This window comes from Miniopterus schreibersii (assembly GCF_964146895.1).
Source record: "Miniopterus schreibersii genome assembly, chromosome: 7".
In the NCBI taxonomy this organism is placed as follows: Eukaryota; Metazoa; Chordata; class Mammalia; order Chiroptera; family Miniopteridae; genus Miniopterus; species Miniopterus schreibersii.
The window spans coordinates 43,221,738-43,247,968 of NC_138108.1; the positions used below are offsets into that span (position 1 = coordinate 43,221,738).

General features: G+C 41.7%; 1 protein-coding gene across 1 annotated transcript in view; it reads right to left on the reverse strand.

Moving 5' to 3' along the window:
* The window catches only part of MYO3B (myosin IIIB), a gene marked incomplete at its 5' end in the record, with an annotated part of 324,483 nt that overhangs the window by 167,520 nt on the left and 130,732 nt on the right, over positions 1-26,231 (reverse strand). The window contains 10 exons of the mRNA XM_081142170.1: positions 7,057-7,186; positions 9,482-9,570; positions 10,707-10,860; positions 12,087-12,234; positions 12,961-13,171; positions 13,947-14,073; positions 17,783-17,897; positions 18,224-18,322; positions 22,777-22,979; positions 23,820-23,903. Coding sequence (XP_080998296.1) covers positions 7,057-7,186; positions 9,482-9,570; positions 10,707-10,860; positions 12,087-12,234; positions 12,961-13,171; positions 13,947-14,073; positions 17,783-17,897; positions 18,224-18,322; positions 22,777-22,979; positions 23,820-23,903 — 1,360 coding nt within the window. The remainder of the gene's footprint in view (positions 1-7,056; positions 7,187-9,481; positions 9,571-10,706; positions 10,861-12,086; positions 12,235-12,960; positions 13,172-13,946; positions 14,074-17,782; positions 17,898-18,223; positions 18,323-22,776; positions 22,980-23,819; positions 23,904-26,231) is intronic.

Sequence of the window (26,231 nt, forward strand, 5' to 3'; positions counted from 1 at the left end):
CAAAAACCTCCTGGAGGACATAATGCTAGAGCTGATTTTGTGGAGAAAAGAAAATGATGAGAAGGCAGGGGAGGGCCATAGATGGATGGTGTGGTGATGAGGGTGAAGGTGAGGGACAGAAATTATTTCAGAAAGCAGGATGAGCACGGATAACAGCACTGTGCTACGAAAGTACTGTGAACAATTCTGTATGTTGTATATAAATGAAATAGAAGACACTGTCATTGTCCTCACGGAGCTTACAATTTTCTCAAGTAGACAAGACGGTTGCATGGGACAGCTGCACAGCTGGGTAGGCCAAAGCACGGAACTGCACAGCTCTGCCTGGAAGGTGCTAGAGGTGAGGAGTCCATGGAACTAACATTTGCTATTTTCATTACTGAAATGACCCTCAGCGTCATCTGCCCTATTTCTGTGTCAAGAATCTGACTCTCGCCCATTCCAGGCTGGTGCTGCAAAGAATCCCCAGCTAGTGATGAACCTTCCAGCCCCCCAGGGTCACACCTGTAGAAAGCATGTGGTTCTCTGCTGTGCCCTGAGGCATCTCAGTTCATTTGAAATAAGCAAGAAACAGTCCCTCTTTTTCCTGTAATTTCCCCACTCATTCTGACACCTCCCCTTTCCATGAGCATGGAAGTTCCCTTGACTATATTTCAGCCCCATTTCATAAATTTTCTGACATTTTCTGTTACTAAAGATTACTTTTGGCTTTGAAGACTCATTCTTCCTTATTTTTAACCTTTTATATCGTATCAATTCAAAGTTCTTCTCCCCATCCTCCTGTCCCTCGAGGCTGGCTAGTGGCTTCATGGCTTGGCAGTATTCTCTCCCGTGCCTCTTCTCCGGCCAGCTCCTCTGGTGTGCGAAGAGGAGGAAGGGGAGGGGAGAGGGCAGAGTTCTGTTTCCCTGACTGGGGTGGCGGCAAACTCTCTGGCTGGTCACAACTGTCCCTGGGCTTTATGGGGAGAGGTGGTGGCCCCCACATGGCCCACAGGTAAGGGGGGTGCATATTGAACAGCTCCCTCAGCCCTTAGTGATCTGTTATGAGCTGAACTGTACCACCACCACCCAAATTCACATGCTGAAGTCCTAACCCCCAGCACCTCAGAATGGATTGCATTTGGAGACAGAACCAAGGTGCTTAAGTTCAAATGAGGTCCTGTGAGTGGGCCCTCATCCAACGTGACTGTTGTCCTTATAAGAAGAGACTAGGACAGGGACAATATACAAACAGATCAAGGGGTAACCATGTGAGGACACTGAAAAGGCAGCCATCTGCAAGCCAAGGAGAGAGGCCTCAGAAGAAATCAAACCTACCAACCTGGGTCTTGGACTTCTAGCCTCCAGAGCTGTGAGATAATACATTTCTTTTATTTAAGCCACTTCTTGTTTATGGTGCCTTATGATGTCAGCCCTAGTAAATTACTACAGACTGGAATTCAGGACTTGGGTTTTAGCTTTAGTTTCTACCTTGCAGTAATTGCTGAGTTTTTAGCAAATATTTACTGAGGACTCACTATGCACTGGGCATTGCTGAGGGTCCCAGGTAAACAGTGGTAAACAGGACTCATACGGGCTCTGCTCTCAAGGAGCTTACAGGCTAGCATTAGGGACTATATGAGGTGGGTGGAATAGAGATAGAGAGGATAACGTCAGCTCCTGTTGGAGACATTTACACTGGGTGAGTGGACAGCATGGAGCTACTTTCCATTGGGTGGGCATAGAAGGCTTCTCTTTGGAAGTAAGACTGAAGCTGAATTCTGGATCACAAGATAGAGAGAGGCCTGTAAAGATCTGGGCGAAAGCGTGTTCCAGGCAGAGAGAGCAGCTGGTGCAGAATCAAGAAAAGACTTGGAATGTCTAGGAGCAGAGTGAAGACAGAGTGAGGGGTAGAGTTCAAGGAGATGGGGTCAGAGGCAGGCAGGGACAGATCATGGGAATCATGGGAGAGTTTTTAGACAAAGAAAGGAGTTTGGATTTTATTCCAGGTGTGATGAAGAGCCATTGGAGGCTTTGAGCAGGGAAGTGGCATGATCAGATCTACATTTTTGGAAAGACTGTAGTTTAGCTGTTAGGCTGTCTGAGGCAAGAGTAGAAAGAGGGCTTAGTTATAGGTTCTCTCTGAAAAGCAATGGAAAAAATATCCTCATGTGAGGATTAACAAAACAAAAAAAAAAAGAAAAAGAAAGTTGGAGAAATCATACTACCTGCCTTTAAGACTTACTATAAAAGCTACAAGAGTAAAAGCAGTGTGGTATTGGTGAAGAGTTAGAGACACAGATCAATGAAACAGAACCCATGCTCTATTCAGCAGTTCACTATCGTGTTTGCATCTAGCTTCCCTCCCTTTGTCCTGAGTCCTTTCCTCCTGTCTTGTTCACTTAATCATCCCACTTCACCTCCCTCTCCTTTCCATGCAGTAGCCCTTGACTCAGAATGCCTCATTACTCCCAGGCTGCTCAATTTTCTCTAGCCTTTTATTTATTTGTTTTAAAATCTCCTCCAAGAAGCCTTTCTTAGTTAAAAGAACTCTTTTCCTTGTCAACTCATGGTATTTCCATGACTTTTCCTTGTTTTTACTTGTATACAAGTATTGCCCCCATTTATTGATTTACATGGCTGTTAAGAATTTACTCTTTTTTTGGTATTTTTTTAATACATTTTAGGATTTGGCAATGCCTATCTCTCCCTGACTGTTCCAGCTGGGGTTTTCTTTTATTTCTTGTAGAAATCACCTATGCTTAGCACCATATTCAGAAAGATGATAAATATATAATTGTCTTTTGACTGAGATACATTCCTAAATTAAACAGAATGAAATGGGTCTCTTTGTGAGGAGGAACTGACTCGCCAGTGCTCCCTGACAGGGTTGGCTCATTATAGCTTCTGTTTCAGGAAGAGCTGAGCACGGTCCATATCTGTGACCCTGGAACTTGGTCATTTAGAGCCAGCTCATCCTGCTAACTCATTTGCTGAGTTGTCAGGATTGAGAAGCAGCCATAAATGGAAACTGAAAACTCTGAGAGATGGTTGCCAAATGGTTCCTCTTAAGAGCTTAATGCATTTAATATGGGGAGCTACAGAATCAGGAACAGTCAACAGCAAGTATTCTAGCAATGTGGGGGCTCATCTTGCTTCCCCCATCCAAATAAAAAGTCAAGATTGAGAAACTTGACTGTTGATTTTACCAAAAATCAAATTCCAAGGGAGAGATCTGAGAGTCCTTGGAAGGAGCCAATGGAGACAAAAACTCAGTTCTAGATTCTGATGCAAAACCAGACTTTCAGGCTCAGACAATGTCCCTCTGGAGCTACTCTTGTTTTTTCTAGTTTCTCCTTAGTTCCTAACACCATTAAAACCCCAAACTACTCTTTGGAAGTCAGGGTTCATGATTCAAAGACAGAAAAGGGTTTTTCAAGTTCCCTTTGAAATCCCTCTTTCTGCCTCTGAGCCTTTTGAACTTTCCCCTAGCTTACTAGTAGCAAGTGGAACATTCCCCAAACAGGAAAATATGCCATGAAACCTTGTTATAACATCTTTCCTTTTAATGTTTTTCCACATAGATCACTCAGTTTGAAAAGTCCCAGCTGAAGGGTTAGAAAGCAATGTTGCTGCCACATCAAATTTTCACACATAAAATCTTCAGAGAATTTCCCATCAATAGGAAGAATTACAAAGAAAATTTCATCACGTCTGAAGTGACCCATCTGCAGGCCAAAAAGTGGTCGTATAAGTATAAGCAGCGAACAGAGAGAACCCATATTGACTGCAGCTGCCTCCATTTACCCAATCGACACTGAATACTTTAGACCAAGAGCCTGCCCCTCAGGCAGAGGCATCATCCCCACCAGATGCAGCTGTGTGCCAGCCCACAGAAGCCACTGCCAGTAACAGGGCTGCAGAAACCTGGGAGAAGCCAAGGACTCCAGGCCTCAGAATTTCATGTTCTATGTTTTTTAAATCTTTTCAGGTTATTTAGGGATGTGCAGTGTAAACAGGAAGGTGCATACAGGAAACTGCCAATTGCATCACTCTACCTGATTTTATATTATGGTTTCTCTCTCACACACACACACACACACACACACACACACACACACACGTCAATCCTCTCAACCTTGATAAGAAATTAAACTGGGGAACAATATTTCTGTTTGATATCCACTAATGAAGGGTTGTTCCCTGCCCAGCAGCCCTGAGAGGAAGCTGATTTTAAAGGACAGGAAGGTCAGCTGGAGGCACTCTGATGCCTGTATTTGAAAGCAAAGAACAGCAATTGTTTAGCTACCAATGAACTTCAACTTAACTGAACAGAAAACCTGAGATAAAGAAATTTTAAAAAAGGTTTTTTTAGATTCTAAGATATCTTCTCTATATTTTGGTAAGAAAAGCATTATTGTGAAATAGAATGCATGCACAGAGAAGTGTGCAAAACATAAATATACAGCATAATAAATATTATAGAGCAAGCATCCATGTAACCACCACCAAGACCAAGAGCGAGAACATGCTGACATCTCACAGGGATCTCTCCTCTCAGAGAGGAGTCCAGAGCTGAACATCTTTTTTAGGTTTCGGGCTAACAGCCTCCAAGGGTTCCCAACTTTGACCTTTTCCTTCCTCTGTGTAGCTCATCTCCTAAAAGAAGTTTATAAAATAATTGCCCATATCATCTATGCTCATTGAATTAGTGCCCCATTTAAGTGTTTGAGGGCTTGAAGCAGGATAAATAAAAATAAAAATGACCATGAAAATGGTTTCTCATGCACTGAAAATATTAGCATATTCTTTTCCAAAACGCTGGGACCTCGCTTCCAGCTGGAACACTGGGATATACAGCCAAGTCTCCCTTAGTAAGGGGCAAGTGCCTTAAACAACTATTTGCAATTTCAGCAAAAGCAGCATGACCTATTTGTATCCATTAAGGTTTTCCCACCTTCAAAGGCTATAAAATAATAAAACCAAAAAATATATAATATGGACATTTTAAAATTTAGAAACTTAATTAATATTCTGACCTTCAGCATAGGATGCACAGTCTCTTTAGAACTGAGTTTTGAGGGCAGATATTGTCATAAGGAGATAAGTTACTATCCAATTCTAGACAGAAAGTGAAGGTAAAAGAAAGCTCCAGTTGCTCTCGGGCAAAGTCATATTATCTTCATCTCCATGTCCCCCTTTGCTGCCTAACAGTGCCTTATTAGAAGCTGTTCTATGAATGTCTGCTGTTCAAAGGCATTTTTACATGAATAATTTCAGAAAAAGAAAACAGAATCATGCTTATTAGTTTTGATGTGTATTCATTCGTGGCTTGTTATTTATACTCAAAATGTAGAGAAAATAAAGCTTAGGATTTCAAGAGAAATTATTATGCATAATATACAACTCAGGAATACAAGGAAGCTTTTCAGGAAGACACTTTTGTTTCTAGTCTTTACTGTTCACTTTAGTTTCCTCCAGTTGGTGTGGAATGCAGTTTCCAGGCAAGATTCAGAAAGAGCTAAAAGACCGGAGGAAAGCTCACTTGGAGAAAAAAAAAAAAAAAAAGAAGCAGAGGCTATCTCTTTGTTCCTGTTCCCTCCCCTTTTAGGTAAGCAGGAAAAACAGGCGGCGGAGCCTGACTTCTTACACAGTGCCACCTAGTGGCCTAGACTGAGAACTTGTTTTTATTTTGCCAAAGGTTGAAAAATTGGAAATGCCAAAGCTATATAAACAGATTTGACAAATTGTTAGTTATATTTATGGGAGAGTGTTAATTTCAGCTGCTAAGACACTTGGATATATTTTATTTCAAAGAGTACATCTCTTATTCATAATGGTGTATCTTCACCTCTGTACAACAGAGTTGTCTGATGAGTCTATACCTTGTGTCTGGTCAGGGAGCGCCAGCCCTGACCACACCTGTCCATCTCCAGAAGTCTGTAATAAAGCAAATACTGGCTGTGCCCAAGGAAGTCTGGAGAGGAAACTGGAAGGCAGCCTTTTGGTGGGCACTCTACTATTTCTGTTTAGAGGAGCATGTTTGAATAGAATTAAGGACCTAGTTTCAACTTTCCTCCCAAGTGAAGATAAAGCAAAGGCTGTATTGTTGTAGACTGTGGCTTTTTTTCTAATGAACCTTTTCATTCCTCTGCACGTTGCTAAAAATCAGACCTGGCAGCTACTCTCTTTTAACGTGCAAAGGTCTCATGCTAGACATGGTTACCAATGATTTCAAGAGGGGGGTGGGAAGAAAAGAAGAGGAAATTATGAACAATGATAAAGAGGTTTCTTAAAAGCATACCCATAGCTGTTTCCAGACATAGCCTCAAAAACAAAGCCCTTGAGAGAAGAGCTGTGGGAAAATCTGAAATCTGCTGCCCAGCTAAAAGCAGCAGAATCCTGGGTAAATCAAAGGAGCTTGACTCAATTAGAACACATTTGGTGAAATGGCGAAGATCAGAAAGTGCCATCCTTTGGCTCTAGCTTCCAGCTTCCTGCTTCCTGGCATGAGAACTGATGAAGCAACTGAACATAAGTTGACTGTACGTAGGCATAGGCCGTGTATGTAGGCCAGTCATGGGCCTGTTCCAAGTAGGTCAGGAGAGTGGTGGGGTGTGGTCAGTGACTGGGTGGGAAATTGAGCCAGGGAACCTCTGAGATCCCCATGATTGAATGACTTTGATTCACTATACTCCCTTCACTTGGAATCATATATGAATAGAAATAATCTTCCTAATGATTCTAGGTAAGCTGAGACCACCTTAGAGTGTTAGCATGAATTAATAACATATGGTTTTAAAAATGGAAGAATGAAAAAAAGCAGGTAGAGAAAACGAGAAGTGTAAGAGTTGATGTTAGAGACAGTGTGTGTGTATGTGTACATATGTATATATATACGATGCTGTGCAATTAAATTGCAAAAGAAACAATCACTTCCTTTTCTGGACCTTAGTCAGATAGACCTTTATCCCTGCTTAAAGCTGCAGCCCTGGCAGTGCTGAGACACTAAGTGGAAGACCCCAGCAGGGCTCGCAGAAGCATCAGTTGCAGGGCTGTCGGGGTGGTTCCAAGTACCTGTTTTGGTTAAAGGGATTGAGAAGAGTCGCTGGAGAAGCCTGTTTTCTGACGTTCTCAGGACTACAACCACGTCGGCAGGGAGAGTGTCTCTATTTTTCTCAAGAAACCCAGAAGCATCATATGATACCTGCAAGATGAAGACCAAACTGCAGGTTAGGCAATGCCCGTGGTCACTGGTGACGCCGGGAGCTGTCTGGGTTCAGTCATTCATCGACCTCTGTACAGAATTAATCTTGGCACAGCCATGCTTTTAAATCCAGACCACCAGATAAGGGGAAATTTTGTAATTTTTGACAGGCCAGTTTATCTTAACTTCTTGTTCAGTTGCTCTTTGAAGAGTCAAATCAAAGTGATATCACATCAGAATAATTATTAAAACAAATGAGGCACTCACTGTATGTGAAGCGTCTATCCTATGAGGTAAGCACTGCTATTATCTCCATTTTATTGGTGGGCAAATAGAGGCTTAGAGAGAGGCTGAATAATGTGCCTGTGGTCACATATTTCACAGGTAGTGGGCAGGCATCCAAACCCAGGCGATTTGGTGCCATGCTCATAACCACTATACTCTAACTGCTTCCCAAGGTACTACTCATGGCCTGGAGTGACCGCTCAGGGATGCTGAGCAGTTCTCAGTTCCCAGTTCTCGGGGAGAGGGGAGAGGGGAGAGGAGAGAGGGGAGAGGGGAGAGGGGAGAGGGGAGAGGGGAGAGGGGAGAGGGGAGAGGGGAGAGGGGAGAGGGGAGAGGGGAGAGGGGAGAGGGGAGAGGGGAGAGGGGAGAGGGGAGAGGGGATCCAGGCCAGAGAGATTTTAAGGAACACTCCAGAGAAATAAGTGTTAGTGGCAAATGAACTCAGGAAAGGACACAACCCAGAAAGAAAAGAATCCCTTTTTTCCTTAAAGTCAAGAAAGGAGAGGGAGAAGTGGGGAAGGAAAGGGGTGGGTAAGACATAGGTATAAAAGGACAGAGAGGGAGAGAGGTGTGAGGAATGGGAGACAGGTAAGAAGAATGGGGGAGGGAGGATCAGGCCCATGTGGGTATCGCATGGGCCTGACGTTAATAAGCAGACATCAAAGGTACATGAAGAACCTACAGGCAGACACTGGATTCCAATTTCCTCCAAAGGTGCAAAATAGATGCCATCATGTACTATGTGGAAAGAAAGACAATCCCCTTTACTTGTCAAGGAGTTCAGAATAAGTGACCCCCAAATATTTTGAGTTAAAAGCAATCGAAACCTAGAAGAATCAGGAAAAGCTCTTTTTTCTTCCCCCTCAAATGCCTAAATTTATGTTGGAAGGGGGCCTGTACCAGGAAGAAAACTAGTACCAGAGATTTTATCTAAGCAACTTGTCTGCAACACAGGGCAAACTTTCGTTTTCTGAACAGCCCCTCCGCCTTCCTCTGAATGACCCTTCTTCCTTTGCATCCCCAGGCCCCTACTCCTTTCCTTAGCTCAGGATGTTATATAAGCTGCAGTTGCCTAGCTGCCCTTTGGGTCTCATATTTTATTGGGATGCTGTACATACATAACTACATTTTTTTCTCCTGTTAATGTATCTTATATCAATTTAATTATTAAACCAGCCAAAGAACCTAGATAGGAAGAAGAAAATTTATCTGCCCTTTCACGTGTATTAGATTGCCTTTCAACCAAACTTCAGTCAAGCAAAATTTAATGTCATGATATGAATTTGAGAAATAATTTCAATAAATCTCAAATCCAAAATGCCCTTTATTGAACTCCTACCTATTTCTTGGACCCAGGGCCTCAGCAGACCCCACCAGAACCAATTAGCCATAATTCAAATGTCTCCTCTGAGAGGAATTTGAGCAATGAGTTGTTGGCTACGGGACTAGAGAATTTCCTGAATCAGTCGCTAACCTACATCAGGAACCTGAAATTGAGGCTGAGGCATAGTCATGAAAAGGAGAAGTTTTGGTTAATGTTATAAAAGCTTACCATCTAGATGACGAAGTGAAATTATTTTTCCTTTTCATGTAGACACGTTTGGTGTCTGTAGACATATACTCCAAATGTTAAAAATGGAGCCCCACTGTGACATTAACTCTCCTCCATTTACCTACACATCTCCAAATGACTTTTGAATGTGAACATTCACCGCTAAACACTGAGAAAACTATAATATGTTTTCTCTCTAAAGAGCTGGCACTTCCAGGCCAAACCTTGGGTGAGGAGCAGATGGCAGCTCGCCGGCCACCCGTGAGAAACTGCTTGTGCACCAGGGGCAACTTTCTGTGAGTGGCACCACTGAGAAAGTTTGGGAGCTATGATTAGGTGTTCAAGAAGAATTAAAAGGACACAGAAGTCTGCAAGCAATTTCATGAGTGGCACAGACAGGGTAATAGGGATACTTTCCCCTCGTCAAATCGGGGATTAATAACCCCCACTCGTCTCACCTTTCCCGCATAGTGCCGAATGCCGAAGCACAGCTCCACTCCCTTGGGCCTCCAGAAGTATTTGCAGCGTAGGTTGTCTTCAAATTTATCTGTGTGGATTTTCATGTTTAAAGGTTACAACATGAATTGTTTCCTCCATCAAACAAAAACTTGCTCCTTGAACCGTGAGTGACCCAGAACAAAAGATTTCAGAGGAGCCTGATATTATCATTGTATGTATGTGGTGGAGAAAGGTCCTCCAGTGAAGTGGGCATTCACAATACAGCACTCATTTCGTTGTTTCACGTTGTCTTTAGTGTCAGGCCGTACTCTGAGATCTCATGTTCTGCTCTAAGAACTCCCAGCATGGAGCACGGACACTGATGACACCAGAGGTCGGCAAATTAGCTTCAGAACCATGAAGATTTCCCGTGGAAGGCAAATACTCATCCTGGCAACTTGCAACAATTTTATAGGTAACACGAAACCAATGAGGGTGACAATCTCAATCCCTAGAAGTGAATCTCTCTCCCACAAATCAATTTTCCATCTGGGGAAAAGGCTTGAAACTTTCTGTTCTCCCTCAACAATCCACTTTGCTATTGTTGTGATGAGAGCCACCTCGTGTGAGGAATGGGGGAAGTACTAAAGGGATGCAAGGATTTGAGCTTTGCTGCCTCAAGCATCTCACAATCTAAGCGAGGGCCAGGGCCCTGTGCAACACTGAAGATCTGAGAAGGAGGAGGTCAAGGGGAACAGGAGGAAGAGGGCCTTTCATGCCAGGAGTAGGTGTTTTATTGTCATGTAGCCCAATGAAAAGATGGCTTTAAACAGACTAAATTAGCTAGAGGGGGAGAGTAGAAGCCTGGAAGCCAGGAGACTAGAAGGGGCTTGTATACAAACTTGGATTAGAGGCACAAGAGGGGTCAGGGGGAGATATGAGAGGAAGGTAAGAAATGGAGGGGCAGCAAGTGGTTATGGGAAACAAGGAGAGGGTATAAAAATGATGTTGACATAGGGTAACAGTATTTCCATTCGCAGCAAATGGATAGTGGGGAGAGTGTGAGAGATTTAAGATACAAATTCTACCAGGACATTTACTGGACATTTTAATTCACTAAAAGCAAGGTCTACACTTTTACAACCCACCAGGTTGTACACAGGACAGGTCCACTGAACCATATTCATTTGATGACATAAGCCAAGTTCTCTTCTGAGCGTATATGCCTTTCCAAAAGACACCTACCAACCAGGGTCTGATCAGTGGCTTGGGGAAACCGACTTTCCTCATCTAGAAGTGCCAGTAGTCCCAGGGGTTTCTGGAGGAACATATCCAAGAGTGGTCGATTGTCCTCATAGTCCACAGGCGTAGCATCAATGCCCTCATTCTGATATTCCATCTGGAAGGAAACGGGAATGAATCTCTCCAGCCCCAAACTGGCCTAGGTACCAACCACTAGGTTGCTTTGGCATGAACTTTCTTTGTCTGGCAACACTGAGCACATGTGGAAAACAGGGTGTGTTTTATGTTGGTAAAGGACTCCTCTGCATATGACATTGTTAAAGCTTTGGGTTTAAGCCTGACCTACGGGTGGCCTCGGTAGGCAGCTAAAGCTGGCAAATGAAGGGATGGCTGCCTGTCTCCCAAAAATGATTTGACAACTTATAATTTAGAAACTGATGTAGAAAAGAGGAGAAGCTAAAAAAATTTTTATTTATTTTGGTGACAAGTATGGTTTAAAGCAGAGAGAAAGCAGACTTCTATCTTCTGCAAAGGATTCTGCAAGGGAATCACCTGGGGCTGAAAAACTAGAAAAACTCCAGATTTCCCTGGGAAATAAATGGATGGAACTTGGACTGAAACAGGTCGAGGTTTGTCCAGGGTGGGTAGGGAGAGGAGTGCAGTATGGATTTATCCAGACCCAGTGATAAAACCAATACTGGCATTTTTAGTCCATGTCTTTGTGTTTCTCTAATCACATTATAGTTTGTGTGTCCTCACTTCTGCATTAAAACAAGGGGCTTGGCCAGAATGTTTCATTATTGCAACTACTTCATCTGGGAGAGCCTTGGGGCTGGGGTGGAGGAGAAGGGTCCAAGTAGCTTCACAGACTGTTTTATTTACTAGTAAACTCATTGGGGAAAGACTTCCATGTCAGAAAACTAATAACATATCTTCCTTTCCCCAGAGACACCCATCCATTTCCTGTGGGATCTAGTGAGCAGGAGGTGGGGGGTGGGGAGGACCAGTTTGAGAGTTAAGAACAAGAACATGTGTCCTGAATTCAAGATCATTCCGTGTCATCTTGGACATGATCATAGATATTTTTAGTTAAATAAAGTAGAGGAAAACCCAGCATTTTGGGCAATACACATGAAACAGTTTGGGAGACACATTTAAATAATTGACTTGGCACCAGCTCCACTCAAGGGAGGAAATGTACCTTTCCACAAAAATCAAGGCCTCTTTGTTTTTTTCAGGCTGAATTTAGACCATTGATTTATTTTGACAGGACGGGGTTTTGTTTTTTTTTCTTTAGAGCCTTTTACCTGTTAGCCTGACTAACAGGGTTTCTGATTCAAATTGTGGGCAGCTTGGTTTACTGACTTCAGAGTTCACTATTACCTGCTCAAGAGCAAAAACGTGCTGATTGAAATAGTACTGGATTTGTTCATTGGCGATGTTTATGCAGAGCTGCTCAAATGAATTTCTCCGAAAGTTCTCAAATCCAAAAATATCCAGTATCCCCACATTCATACCATCGTCCGCACTACTGCATGAGAGAGAATACAACATTTCAGGGAAGGAAACACTCATCTCAGAGGATGGTGAGATATATGTGCCCACTATTTATCAATTCATATACCCTCCCATGGAAAGCAGCGTCCTGCTGCCTCTAAGGGAGAAACAGTTTGTGTCTTAAACCATTTGTTCCTTTAGTCTTTCAACAATACTTCCAACTCTTTTTAAAAGCACTAGAATCTCTTAAAGTCTTACTCATCAGCTCCATATAGAAAGAGATTAAAGAGAAACCACTCTGAATGGGCTGGAGCTGCTGCTCATTCATTCTTCCAATTGCCGCCCACAATAGAGGTAGTAGTGGTAATAATGTGCTTTAACACTTTTCATGAAATGTCTCAGTTGATTCTAAAACAACACGATAAGGAGAATATTATTATCCTAATTTTACAGATAAGAAAACCATCACTTAGAACATGCAGCTGATTAAGCTGTAGAACTTGGATGCAAATCCTGTTTGTCCAGCTCCAAGCCAAGCCTGTTCTCTTAAACACTACACTGCCCTGGCTCTGTCAATTGTCTGCCTTTCAGGTATGACCAGTTCCGCTCTCCTGGATCCCAATACATTTTTAAAAGTAGAAGACCTAAGAGCTTTGCTAAAGAAAACCCAAGAGAGGACCGAATGCTTTCTCTTGTAAAATCTGAGACCCCAGGGTTGATGACAGCTCTTCGGAGAACTCTGCTCCCTGGGGGAACTTGCCATATGTTTTTGTCTGGCTGCAGGAGTGTATTGATGCGATTTACAATCCAGCTGAAGAGCCTCCCATACAGGGCTTTGGACATGGCATCTCGGACATCCTCGGCCCTGTCAACAGTGTTGGCACGGATGATGGTCTCTCCTCGGGTGACCACACAACGAGAAGTGAGGGCCTCCTGCAGCTCTTCAGGGCGGATGCAGAGAACAGAGGCAGCTGGAACAAAGGGCAAGGATGACACTGGAGAATAAGCCTATCCATCCATTCATTCAGCCAGCCAGTATTTATTCAACATCTACTATGCGCCAGACTCTATCCTTAGCACTTCAAAGATAAACAAGCCAGGTTCCTAACCCGAGAAGCATCCAGACTGACGCAGTATCTCCCAAACTGTTCCAAAAGCTCTGCCCAGGTGTTAGATTTTAAAAAGTGGGAGGAGGTAGCATTGGTCAGGTAAGTTAGAGCAATTTCTGGTGACTATAGTCTCCTCTTAGAGAGTCACAACACACATTAGTATATTAAAGGCCATAAAAAGTGCTATACTTTAACACCAAAGGTATTAATTTGATTTAAACAAGTTTTTTTTTAAACTCAGGATTCTCATTCCTTGTTGCCACCGTTATTACTTGTAACACTAAAAGTAATTAAGTGCCTGCTTTCTCCCTTGCAGTTGTTGATTCAGTGGATTCAGGGTGGGGTCCAACCTCTGTATTATTTTCAAAAACTTGTAGATGATTTTCAAAAGCTGCCAGTGTTGAGAAACATGGCCCAAAGTTACCTGCCATGGGATTCTTCTCTGCAGGACACCTATTTTCAGCTCATGGAAAGAACACTGATGTTCTATAAGACATTGTTAGGGAAATACTGGGTAGTGAGAACACTCAGAGCCAGCAGAAGAACCAACAGCAGCTGCTCCATCTTTTATAGAGTCTTAAAAACCTAAGTGAAAGATGTACTTTGGCAACACAGTGTACAGGCACCAAATAATTACCATTTTTTAAAGCTTCAGCATTGGGCACTTCACTTTTATCGGTTTGATGTTGAGAAGAAATAGCTGCAAACTCAATGTTTCCAATATTCAAAATCCCAGCCAAAATCCTATACACTGAGTGCACCTCCTGAAAAAGACATCGGGAACCATGTTTGAAGGTGATTACTAACAAAACCAATGAAGCACTAGCACTGCGGTGGAAACTGCTCATTGTCACCAAAGTCCACCCTTCCCCTTTTCCTGGTACACAAGCAAATTCCTTAACCTCCTTTGTAGTTAGGTGTGGCCATGTAATTAAATTCTTAACAAAGGAGCAAGTGGGCTGATGTGGGCCATTTCTGGGCCTGGCCTTATGGAAGCCAGCATGCCTCTTGCTTGCTTTCTTCGTATTGCTGGCAGGAACTCCCAGCCACCCAGACTCAACCAAGCCATGAATTAGGATGCCCAAGACCAATGACTGCATGAAATGGAGTTGTTCTGTAACTTGAACCTCTTACCTTGGAATGCTGTAAGAGAGAACTGATCTTCTTTGTTCTTTAAGCTACTTTTATCCATTTACTCTAACTAATACCAGCTTCCAAGTTCAGGTACAGTTTTTTCTTCAAAATAAGAAAGGAGATGCTTCCTTAACCTCTTTTGAATATAGCTCTTATGAAACAGTTGGCAGGGCATTCGTTAATGGCTCACTAGAACATTTTGAAGTTAAATGATGGAGTATATAGTTATGAATGAGGTGAGGAAATATTTTGAAAGGCACAATAGAAATTATCTGTGATAATGTGATATAACAAGTATATAGTATTTGGTCTTCATAGGGATTTCTGGCACAAAATCCTTGGAAATTTTCTGAGTGATACAGGTGAGAGGCATGTCCTTTGTTATTCATAATAAGCCCCTTTCAACCACACTTGAGTGTGTCCTAATGTGGTGACTCTTGGAGGATGGCAGCTTGTTTTCAGAGAAACTGGCCCTGTGATTAAAGGGTTAGAACTTTTAGCCAAACCCTGGACCTTCAGGGAAGGGAGAAGGGCTGGAGACTGAGTTAATCACCAACAGCAATGATTTAATCAGCTGTGCCTATGTAATAGAGCCTCCATTAAAACCCCTCATTGATAAGGTTCAGAGCACTCCCGGTTGGTGAACACAGGAAATTGGTGAGAGGAAGTGGTGCCCCCTCTCCCAATACCCTGCTCTGTGCATCTCTTCCACTTAGCTGTTCCTGAGTTGCACCCTTTATGATAAGTAAATGGTAACAGTAAGTAAACTGTTTCCTGAGTTCTGGGAGTCCTTCTAGCAAATTACTGAACCTGAGGAGGGGTTCTTGGGAACCCAATTTATAGCCAGTCAGGCAGAAGTAGAAAAACCCTGGGACTTGCGACTGGTGTTCGAAGTAGGGGCAGTGTTGTGGGAATGAGCCCCTAACTTGTGGGATCTGATGCTAACTCCAGGGAGACAGTGTCAGAGTTCAATTGTAGGGGAATTGGTTGGTCTCGGGGGAAAACTGCACATATTTGGTGTCACAAATGTTGTAAAAACAGTTCAGATGATCTTCAGTCCTATTTTTATATTGAAATTGAATACATAAGTAGCATTAATGGTGAAACATAACGTTTTTTTAATTTAAACATTTGCATTCCTATAGGTGAGACAATGACATGTACAGCCAGGAAATTTCCACATCTTATGCTTATAGATAGAGAAAAGTACTTCCACCAAAAATACTCTGCTGGGGGACTTGATTTAGTACCGCACATAGCAGCAAACTAATAGAAACTGTCATTAGACCACTGATAAAGCATTGTCCCCAGTTGAGCCTTCCTGTAAACATTACTCAGTAAAGCTGAAAACGTGAACACAGACTGTACTAGTGACATCTGCTGGATACCTGATAATACTACCAAGACAAATGAGGATTTTAAACCAGGCTCTACTGTAGATAAATATTGTTGGTTAAACTTCTAAATCAAATGCTAGATGTCATGTTTCTGATGTCAAGAAGCATTGTTTTAATCACACAACTTACAAGTGACTAAAGGGAACATCTACCAAATGAGTTTTCTGAGACTGGCCTGGATTTAACATGATAGCATCTCATTACCTCCATCAATACAGTGTGAGGCTTACAGGTCACAACTAGCGAGGAATTTCTATACTTTTTTTTTTTTTGCACAGGAGTTAGGATGGCTTAATTTAAGAAGACATAGCATATTTAATTTCTTTTGTTTTTAACTTTATCTTAAAACAGCATGTGTTTTATTATTATTTGCAGTACAATTGTATTATTAGAACAGCACCACTATATACTTTCATTTAGAGTTAGGACCAATCTCTTCATAGTATTCTATAACTATCACTGTCCTCATTGAAAGCAAAATAGTATTAACCCTGTGACTGACTTCTCTATTGCTCCTGTACTCTTCAGGAAGTATGCCCCTAACCACTTTGGCATGGCCTAGGACTTTAAATGGCTTGACTGCCATCTCTACCATGCATCTTTGATAACAACAGCTCTATAAATTAATAACCATAAAGGTCCTTTAACAATGCTGGAACGTGTTTAATTGCTCTCCTCTAAGGAGCCAAGGGAAATAGATTTCTATTTTTATCTGACCTTTGGGATTTTCCACTGTCTGACAGTTTAAAGTCCGTGGGAGGCTGACAGAGAAAATTAAGGCTGGCTAGAAAGAAGAAAGGTATTATTACGACTAAAATCAACAGTGCTGGGGAGGGAAGGGCTGACCAAACTCATTGGATTACAGAAGCAATCCTTTATCCAGAATGGCTGTCCCAGGGTAACTCAAGTGTCTTGTAATCTAATCCCTTAAGATTTAACACTCTCACCTACCTCCTAATCATTCACCTCCTTTGTTGGAAGAGCAAAAGAATCTGGATATTTTGCAAAATTGATGGCATGAAGCCCAGAAACTATGGCATAAATGTATCACAGAATAATATTTGAGAGCCTAGGGTTATAAATACTTTCTGTCACCTCTAGCATATATTTAATAGAGATAGCCTGTATCTAGTACGATAAGGGGGGTACAGGACTTTGAGCTACAGTTAATAATGTGCAGCTCTGTACCATGGAGAAGGAAGTGACTGCAAGTTGAAAGGTTTAAATGAACTTGTTAGGTGCTCAAGGAACTACTTGCATAAATATATTTCTGTGGCTTGGGTGTAACCTGCATTTCCTGTACTCCTGTTACACAGTCCACTGTAATGGCTAGAACAACCCCAGCTCAGAAAAGGGCAGTACAGTGGCACCTTTGACGAACATTTCTGTTTCTGAGCACTGTAAACCTGGACGCAAACGCTTCGGTTTCCGAACACGCCTCGGAAGTTGAACACACCACGTGGCTCCCGCTGAGGGCAGGACCCTGAGGCCCAGCTGTCGGCTATGGATCCCTTGGTTTTCAAGTGTTTCAGACCTCGAAGGGTCTTCCAGAACGGATTACATTCGAAAACCGAGGGACCACTGTATTATTTTGTTATCCCAGCTGTAGTGAATGAATGACAGTGACAACAATTCATAGGCAAGTGGCACTTACAACAGCACTTCCACTTTTATGTTCCCCTGTGCAGCTTGTTAAAATGCAGATTCTGATTCAGTCGTTCTGACTCAGGGTGGACCTGAGAGTCTGCATTTCTAACAAGCTCTCAGGTGACGACAATGTTTCTGGTCCTTGGGTCACTCTGAGTAGCGACACCTTATAACATGACCAATGTGGTATCTGAAAAGCAAGTAACCTGCCCCAAGTTGGAACATTCAAGTTGTTAATCACATTGATCCAAGAATATTAACGCTTGAGTTTCCTTCTCTCCTGACAATCGCTTACCTTGTCCGTGAAGCCTATAATCCTGAAACAATGCTGAATGGCTTCGAATTGTCTTCTGTAAGACTCCTTGGAAGTTATGTCATGCATCACCCTTCCAGTCTCATCAGCTATGTACCTGAATGGAGTGTGACCAAACAGAGCAATCACTGACTTGGTAAATGGCACCCCAAACGCCAGGGCATCATCAGGGTCCTTTGCAGGGGCATCCCTCGTACTCGGTGGATTAATGGTGTACAAGGCTGAGTAAAATGCCTGCAGTTGAGTTTTGAACATTCTAGAAAATGCAAATGGTGAGAGGTAGTCCCTGCCATCTCATCCTGAGTATTTCAGCTGGAGACTATGAATGCCCAGTTAGGAAAACAGCCCCATTTATTCCCAAATTTTGTCAACTGCTATTTATATATCCATTAAAAGGTAACAATCAAAACCCCCAACACTTACCTAGGAGGCTTTTCCTCAGGAAGTCTGAACTCAGAAAGTTTCTTTTGGTGATAAAGACCAGCATAAATATAGTAAAAGATATGAAAATTTTTCTCTCCCCTTAAAAAGAGGAAGAGGGGACATTATTAATAACATATTTTGGGCTTCCACACCCCAACTAATTTACACCATTTCCTTTCTGTGCAATATATTATTCTGTAGCAATTTTTAATTTTCAGGCAATTAAATATGCTACATCCCAATTACAGAATAGTAATAGTGATAGGATTAATATAGTAATTGGAACAATGTCACATTATTAAACACATGCTTACTGTACACAGAAGGAGGTTTGAGAGAATAGAACATTTACAGATAACAGCTCAGATTACAGGTGTTTAGAGATCTTTCTATTCCAGCCCAAATGACTATGCGTCTGTGCCCATGCCTTCTGTTTGCGGCCCATGTTGCTTCAGAAACAATGATATACAGCTTAGAGAGCTCGGCCAAACTCCCTACATTACTGGAGCCTCAGACAGCAAGTGGCTCACCAGTTCGTACAGCAAATTAGGGAGTGGAATTGGTCCCAAACTGAGGTCTTCACTCTTTCAAATACAATTCACAATGACATCATCAGTCCCCTTGGTCTCCTGCTGTCCACCATCTCTTAGGCCACCATGGCCAGGGCCCTTTCAGGTAGATGCTGCTCTAAGTGTGGTCTAAGGACTGCTGTCAGCTTATGACGAGATAAGGGACTGGAAAGTACATGTCTAGACATTTTATAGCAAGTGACATTGCCATTACATCTAAGAGTATGATAATTTCTCTGATAATTCATTTCAATTTTATTTTACGAAGATATTAGTTCACAATAAATTGTGAACTAACGTTTAAAAAATTAGTCTGTCAGCAAAGATAGTCTAAAAAGCCCAGCACTAGATCCCTTTCTTTCCTCTAGACTCTAGAGGAAGACAGTCTCTTCTGTTCAATCCCCAGAATTCTGGCAAATCCTCACCTTGGCCAACTTAGCTCTGTGGAGAGGAATCTTGTCTTCCTCCTACTCCTTGTTTCTATTTGTGACATGGGCCCCACTCTTTTCTCCAGCTTCTCTTGGATATCCTAGTCTTCCCCTGGTTGCTTATCCTGTCAAAGCTCTTCTGATGATTCTTATTTCTGCCCTGTATTCTAAATGCCTCTACTTGCCATTTCTCCCTCATTTGTTCACTCAACTTATAAATGTATTGAGTGCCAATAATAGCGGGCACTGCACCAAATGCAAGGGATATAGGCCCTCCAGAACTTCCCTTCTAGTGATGGAGTGAGATGACTCAACAAGGAAACTTGTGATGAGGACTTTGAAAGAGACAAACAAGGGGCTGAGATGAAGAATAACATCGGGGGATAGGGCTACTTGTGTGAAGTTAGGGGAACGACTCTCTCAGGAAATAACACCTAAGTCAAAATCTGAAGCATGAGAAGGGGCTGGAAGGAGCTGCAGAGAGAAGGGGGAAAGCCTTCCAAAGAGAGGGAGCAACATATACACAAAGGCTTGGCGTGTGACACCCACGTAGAACCAAAAAAATGCTAGTGAGAAGGGGTGGGTAGGTAGGTGGGGCCAGCCCACACAAGGACATATTAGGCCATAATGGGGATTTTGTTGATTAATTAATTAGAATGTTTGAAGTGTTTTAAACTGGAGCCAGGGTGCACTGTAAATGTGTGATATGAGTACATTTGTGTTGAGAAAAGTACACTCCAGCTGCACTGGGTTGCATGTCTGAATTGTAAGAAGCCGAGACGGATGCAGGAAGACTAATCAGGAGGTCTAGGTGAGACAGTGAGAGGCTTGGACCAGGTAAGGGCTGTGATGATGAAGGAGAGGAGTGAGCCTAATGATATATTTTGGAAGAACAACTAAAAGAACATCCTGATAGAATGAATGAGAGCAGTGAGGAAAAGGGACCAGAGTCTACCTCCCAGGTTTCTAACTTGAGCATGTGGTGAATGTGACACCATTCACTGAGACAGGAAAGCCCTCATAGGGCTTTATGAACCGGCATGCCTAGTATGAATGACACTTGTTCTTTAACCTCTGGTAAATGTGCTGGTTTTGGCTCTTAGTCTTATCTTCCTACAGTTTTTGTTTGTAGGCTTTTTGCAGATGCGTCTGGTTCTCAATTCTTTCAAAGTCTGCCTACCAACATCCACTCCGAGCATAATTCCAACTTGATTTTCATCCCTGTATCTATCAGGATTGGCTTGGTTCTGCTGCAGTAACAAACATCCCAAGATCTGAGTGGCTTAATTTAACAAAGACTTACTTTTTGCTCAGAGTACATCCATTGAAAGCCAGCAGGGAGGGGGAGGGACTGTGTTCATCATAGTCACACATGGGCCCAGGCTGATAGAGTAGCCACCATCTTGCACTTTGCCAGAGCTCTGGAGGGTCTTTCCATTAGATACTCATTTGCCAGAATTGGTCATATGACCACATCCAGCCACAGGGTACCAAGAAGGGGAATCCTACTATGTGCCCAGAAGACGACAGAACCAGAAAGGTCAGCAAAGGTCCCATCTTCTACTCATTCAATGTCTTCAGTCTGTTTTACTCTATCAGTGCTATCATATTGACTAAATTTAATAATAATACTAAGTTATGATTTATTAGGTACCTATTATGTTTCAGATTTATATTTGGTATATCACATATCTTTTCATTTAATTCTCATAACAGCCCTGTGAGGTCAGCTTTAGTATGTTCTTTTTGCATGTGAGGAAAGTAAGGTATGAGAATATTTATATTAATAAACAATATACACAGTAAGTGACATACCTGTGATTGGAACTCTCCTCACATTATCTTTGTAAAAGACCACTTTATATCTGAACACAGAAAACTGTAGTTTCTACTCTGTCAGAGGTAGCTCTCTAAACTTTAAAATCACCTTAATTTTTGGGAAAAAGAAATGAGGGACCTCATAAAATTAATCAAGAAGCCACAGGGAAGCTAAAATTACTCTAACTCTATCCTTTTGTTCATTTGTTTAATTTCTTCCTGTCAGTCCCTATTTTGTGAGAAAACTACAAGTGTATGGTAGAAGAAGATGCTTGGATTCTTAACCTAGAACAAGTTCTGTGGATTCTACTTGCACAATATCTCTCAGATTCGTCAACTCCTCTCCATCTCCATCTCTACTGCTACCATCTTAGTCCTGTCCAACATATCTCTCACATGGATTTGGTAAAAGTATCCTAACAGCCTCAACACAACACTTCTGTAATCCATTCATCCTACTAAAGCCAGACAGTCATTTCTAAATGCAAGTTGGGTTTTGTGACTCCCCTTCTGGAAAACAATAAATGGCTTCCTATTGCCTTTAGAATAAGGTTCCCCAGCCTGGTTCCAAAGTCCTGCATGATCTGGTTTCAGTGCCATCTTTGCCCTTCTCTGCCTCTGCACTCCTTCCCCACCTCATTGGTAACTCCTAGTGAACCTCAGATCTCAGATATAGTGTCTCATACACAGGGAGCTTCTTCCTTCCTGGACTAGGTTATACGCCCTTCCTTCACCTGTTTTACCTTCACAGCACCTTACTTATCACAATTGTTTCGCGTTTAAGGTGTTCTGCATTTAATTAGCTTAACAATAACCCACAACCTTCGGACCAACTAAGGTGTTCTACATTTAAGAACCTCCTTGGCCCCCCTCCTCATTCCCCATCCCCCATCCCCTCCAAGCTCCATGAATACTGGGACCTTGTCTATTTTGTTTACTCTTGCAATCCTAGAAGGAAGCACAGCACTGGCACACAGCAAGAATTCAATAGATAATTATTGAATAATGCATGAATGGGGCCCTGTTCCTGAGGAAGTCTGGTGTCCTCCAATAGTAATAATAATAGGAATTGTGGCTAACTCTGATAACATGTACCAGACCGGGGACTTTTTAAAGGAATTTCATATAAACAAACTCATCAATATTTACAGCAAACCCATGAGGTAGGCTCTAGTACCATCTCCATTTCACAGATGAGGCACAGAGAGATTAAGTGACATACCCAAGGTCACCCAATAACCATCAGGGCCAGTACCTAAACCCAGAGCAGTCCATGCTGTTGATCACTATTGCTATACTGCTCTTCTTAAAAGAAATCATATTCTCTCTCAATGTAGAGGGGAAAAATTAAATGCAAAATATTCTCAGTACTTTTTTAATAGACAAGTTCAATTTTAAGAAACCTAATTATTTTTAAAGTATGTGCAATGTTGTTAAATTCTACCTGGTATAACACACTCAGGAGAAACTGGCATATCTATCCCAAAGTATTCCCACCCCAGCCTTTTGTACTCTGCTTGTAAACATCTTTTCAGTTAGAAACCACAACTTATCCTTTGCTTAAATAATTCTGTGCTCCTGGGGAGGCTATGGGGGGAGGGGGAGAAGGAGGGGGATTCGGAGGGGCATCCTAGCTATCAGGATGCTAAGAACAAGAGTAAAAATGCAGCAATTAAAATTCCCAAAACCTCCTAGTCTATATTGCAGAGCAAGATCAGTGATAAAATAGTGCACCTACACTGCCTGTTTTACAACTCTGGACTTTTCAAGGAGATACTCAGAGATTCTTGCCCCCATCACAGCTCCAGTTGGTGTAAACATCATTTCCAGATATTTTCCAAAACGGCTGGAATTGTCATTGATGGCTGTGCATGCATTTCCAAAGGCTTCCACCAGGGAGTTGACTTGCAGAATTTTCTCTTTCAAGGTCTGATTATTGGCCTGTGTCAAACAGAGAGCAGTTACAAGAAGCCTCCAGAAACACTAATCCAGCAATTTACCAGGCACCCTTCCCTGGCCACAGAATTCACATTATGAATACTTAGGGGAAGAACTCCATTTGGGGAAATTAGCATCAGCCTCCAGCATTGTTTTCTCAGATGAGCAACTTGACAGTACATACGCATCAGGTGACACTAGATTAGGTCATCAGTTTTTACATCCAGCTACACTTCACTTAAAATCTTTGACAGACAAAATGTCTAAACCATTTAGAAACAATTTTAAGTAGAAAGATTCATACCTTTTCTCAATCATCCATTATAATATTCATAAACCTCATCTGTAACAAATGTTCCTTAAATTCTTTCTTAGCCTCATATTAAACTAATTCTGAGCATAAGTAACTGGTGGACCATTTCTAAGTCAGTCCTTCAATGTCCATTTCATCAAGCTGAAAAATTTCATTTTCCTCAACTTTTGCTCAAAGATTTCTACTTTCCAATCCTTTAATCACCTCAATGACTCTCTCTAATCCTGTTCCTAATGTTTACCCACTTTTACTACTTAATGGCTCAATGTTTCTATTGCATTAAAAACATAAAAAATTAATTGCCAATAATCTAGTAAATTTGTGCTGGCATTATTTTTCTCACTACAGGAAAGAAAGATGGCATGCTGACATCTTAAGAGCCCTAGCTATCAGGAGGCAAACATAATAAAGATGGAATGTTTTTATGCAAACCCTTAAAAAACAACAACACAATGTTTACATTATTTGTAAAATATGAAGGTTCTCTGCAGAAACTTCTAGACACAATACATAAAGCAGGTAGTCAGTACCTTTCCCAAGAAAGTCAAATGCTGAACAATCAGGTGGGCACTTTCTGTCTTCCCAGAGCCACTTTCTCCGCTGATGACAATGCACTGACACAGAAAATGGAGTGTTGGTGAGGAAACACCCTGTGTGTTCACCTACGATTTTCATATAACACCCACTACTGTACACCTTCATTTTTTACTCAGCAATATGTCTTTCCTTTTCAGTACAGTGGAAGCTTCTTCAACCTTTTCATAGCTGCCTATTGTTCATTGTATAGATATACCATAGTCTATTTAACCAGTCCCATATGGATAGATACTTGAGTTTTTTTCCTTTAGTTATTACAAACAATATTGTAATGAATAACTCTACACATAGGTCATTATATTTATATGCAGGTTTGTCTATAGAATAAATTCCTAGAAATGGGGTAGTTGCATCAAAAGGTAAATACACCTGTATGTTTGATGGATAGAACCAAATGGCTTTCCTAAGGTTGAACCAATATATGAAAGTGCCTGTTCTCCTACAGCCTCACCAAACAGAGTATGTTGGATTTTTGCCAATTTGATAGGCAAAAAAATGGTATCTCAGTGTAGTTTTAATTTGTATTTCTTTTAGTATGATCAAGGTTCCATATGGTTAAGGTTATTCATATTTTCTTTTTGTGACCAGTTCATATACTTTGCTGTGTTTTTGTATTATTATTGGTCTTTTTATTATTCATTTCTAGGAGCTCTTTACTTATAAAAGAGAATAGTGGCTTCAGTATAATAAAAAGCCATACATTTAGTCTTTGTCTCTGGTTCCTGGTGCAGAGCTCCCCAAACCCTCAGAATTCCTGAATGATAGGAGTGACAGGAACATCTTTTGTTATTCACAATCAAGTACCTTTCAATCAAACCCAACCGCTAACCAAGTGGTTTAAGGTAGGGCTTCAGGATGGAGGCTAGCCACCAGAAAGAACAAACACACAACAAGAGAGTGGGAACTTTCAGCTCCTCCATCCCAACTTCTGCGAAGGAGAGAGGGGCTAGAGATTGACTGAGTCATAGAAACTCTTGATCAACAAGATTCAGAGAGCCTCATTATGATGTGAACATGCTGAGGTACTGGGAGGGGGCTGTGCCCAGAGAAGGCATGGAAGTTTTGCAACATCCCTCCTCCCTATATCTTGCCTTCTGCATCTCTTCCATTTGGTTGTTCTTGAGTTGTATCCTTTATAATAAACTAGTAAACGTAAGTAGTGTTTGCCTGAGTCCTGTGAGTCATTCTGACGGGATCATGAGAATCCCTGAATTTGTAGTCAGCCAGACAGAAGTGTGGGTAGCCTGGGCACCCCATTTGTAGCTATTATCTGAAGTGGGGGCAGTCTTGTGGGACTAAGCCCTGAACCTGTGAGGTCTGTGTTAACACTGGATATAGTGTGAGAATTAAATGGATTGAACTGTTGGACATCCAATTGGTGTCAGAGAACTGGAGAACTGGTTGGTGTTAGAAAAGACACAGCATTTGGTGTCAGAAGTAGTGTCAGAAAAAAGACATGATGTAGGACAATTTCTTAACTTGAAAAACACATATCTCTCTCTCCATTTACTTCTTCTCTGTGAAATCTATGGATACTCCACAAGTCTCTGGGAAAGTTAAGAATTTGGAGAAGCCAAGTTTCTAACCTATGGTGAATATGTGAACTCCATTTTATAATTCACATTGTCATCTATTCCTAAACAAATCCAAAGCAAGGACTTCACAGGGCTCAGGAAATATACACATAATAACTGTCTTGTAAAATTTCCTCACCAAATTAGATTATTTCCATTTTAAACTGAATAAAGACACAAAGGAAAACATATATATTGAAGGTAAAGGAAGGGTCAAAGGTTGGATATGCCACCACTCCGAACTGGAGGTCCAGAAAGTTCAAACATATGGATTAGTTTTGTGTTTAACCGGCGCTGAGTATAAGGTTTGTTCAGTCTTTACCAAATCCATCACAATTTCTCAGCAGCTAAACAGTGTGGTGCATGACCACTGTCAACCTATGAGCAGTATTTCATACAAAAAGGACTAGACCATGAAAATTCTGAGACCTAAATAGGATGAATTCCATTGGTCATTCTACATCCTGTTTTGTTTTTTTTTTACAATCATTGCATTTGTGTTATATAATCAGGTTTGTGTTAGCTCTACGTCTCACATTCACATTAGAACTATCCTTTTTACACTGTATCAGGGAAAATGAGTGCTCTTGACATGAAAGTTTCATGCTTCTGAGAAGGGTTTTCATGTTCTCCCGCTACTCTGGCTTTACCACTGTTCCTGTTTCACCAAGCTACTAATTAATTTCCTATTTCCTTGAACCAATACAAGCAACCAGAATGGAAAGTTTTCTGGAAGACTTAATAGCTGCCGAGGAAGAGAGAACACATCCT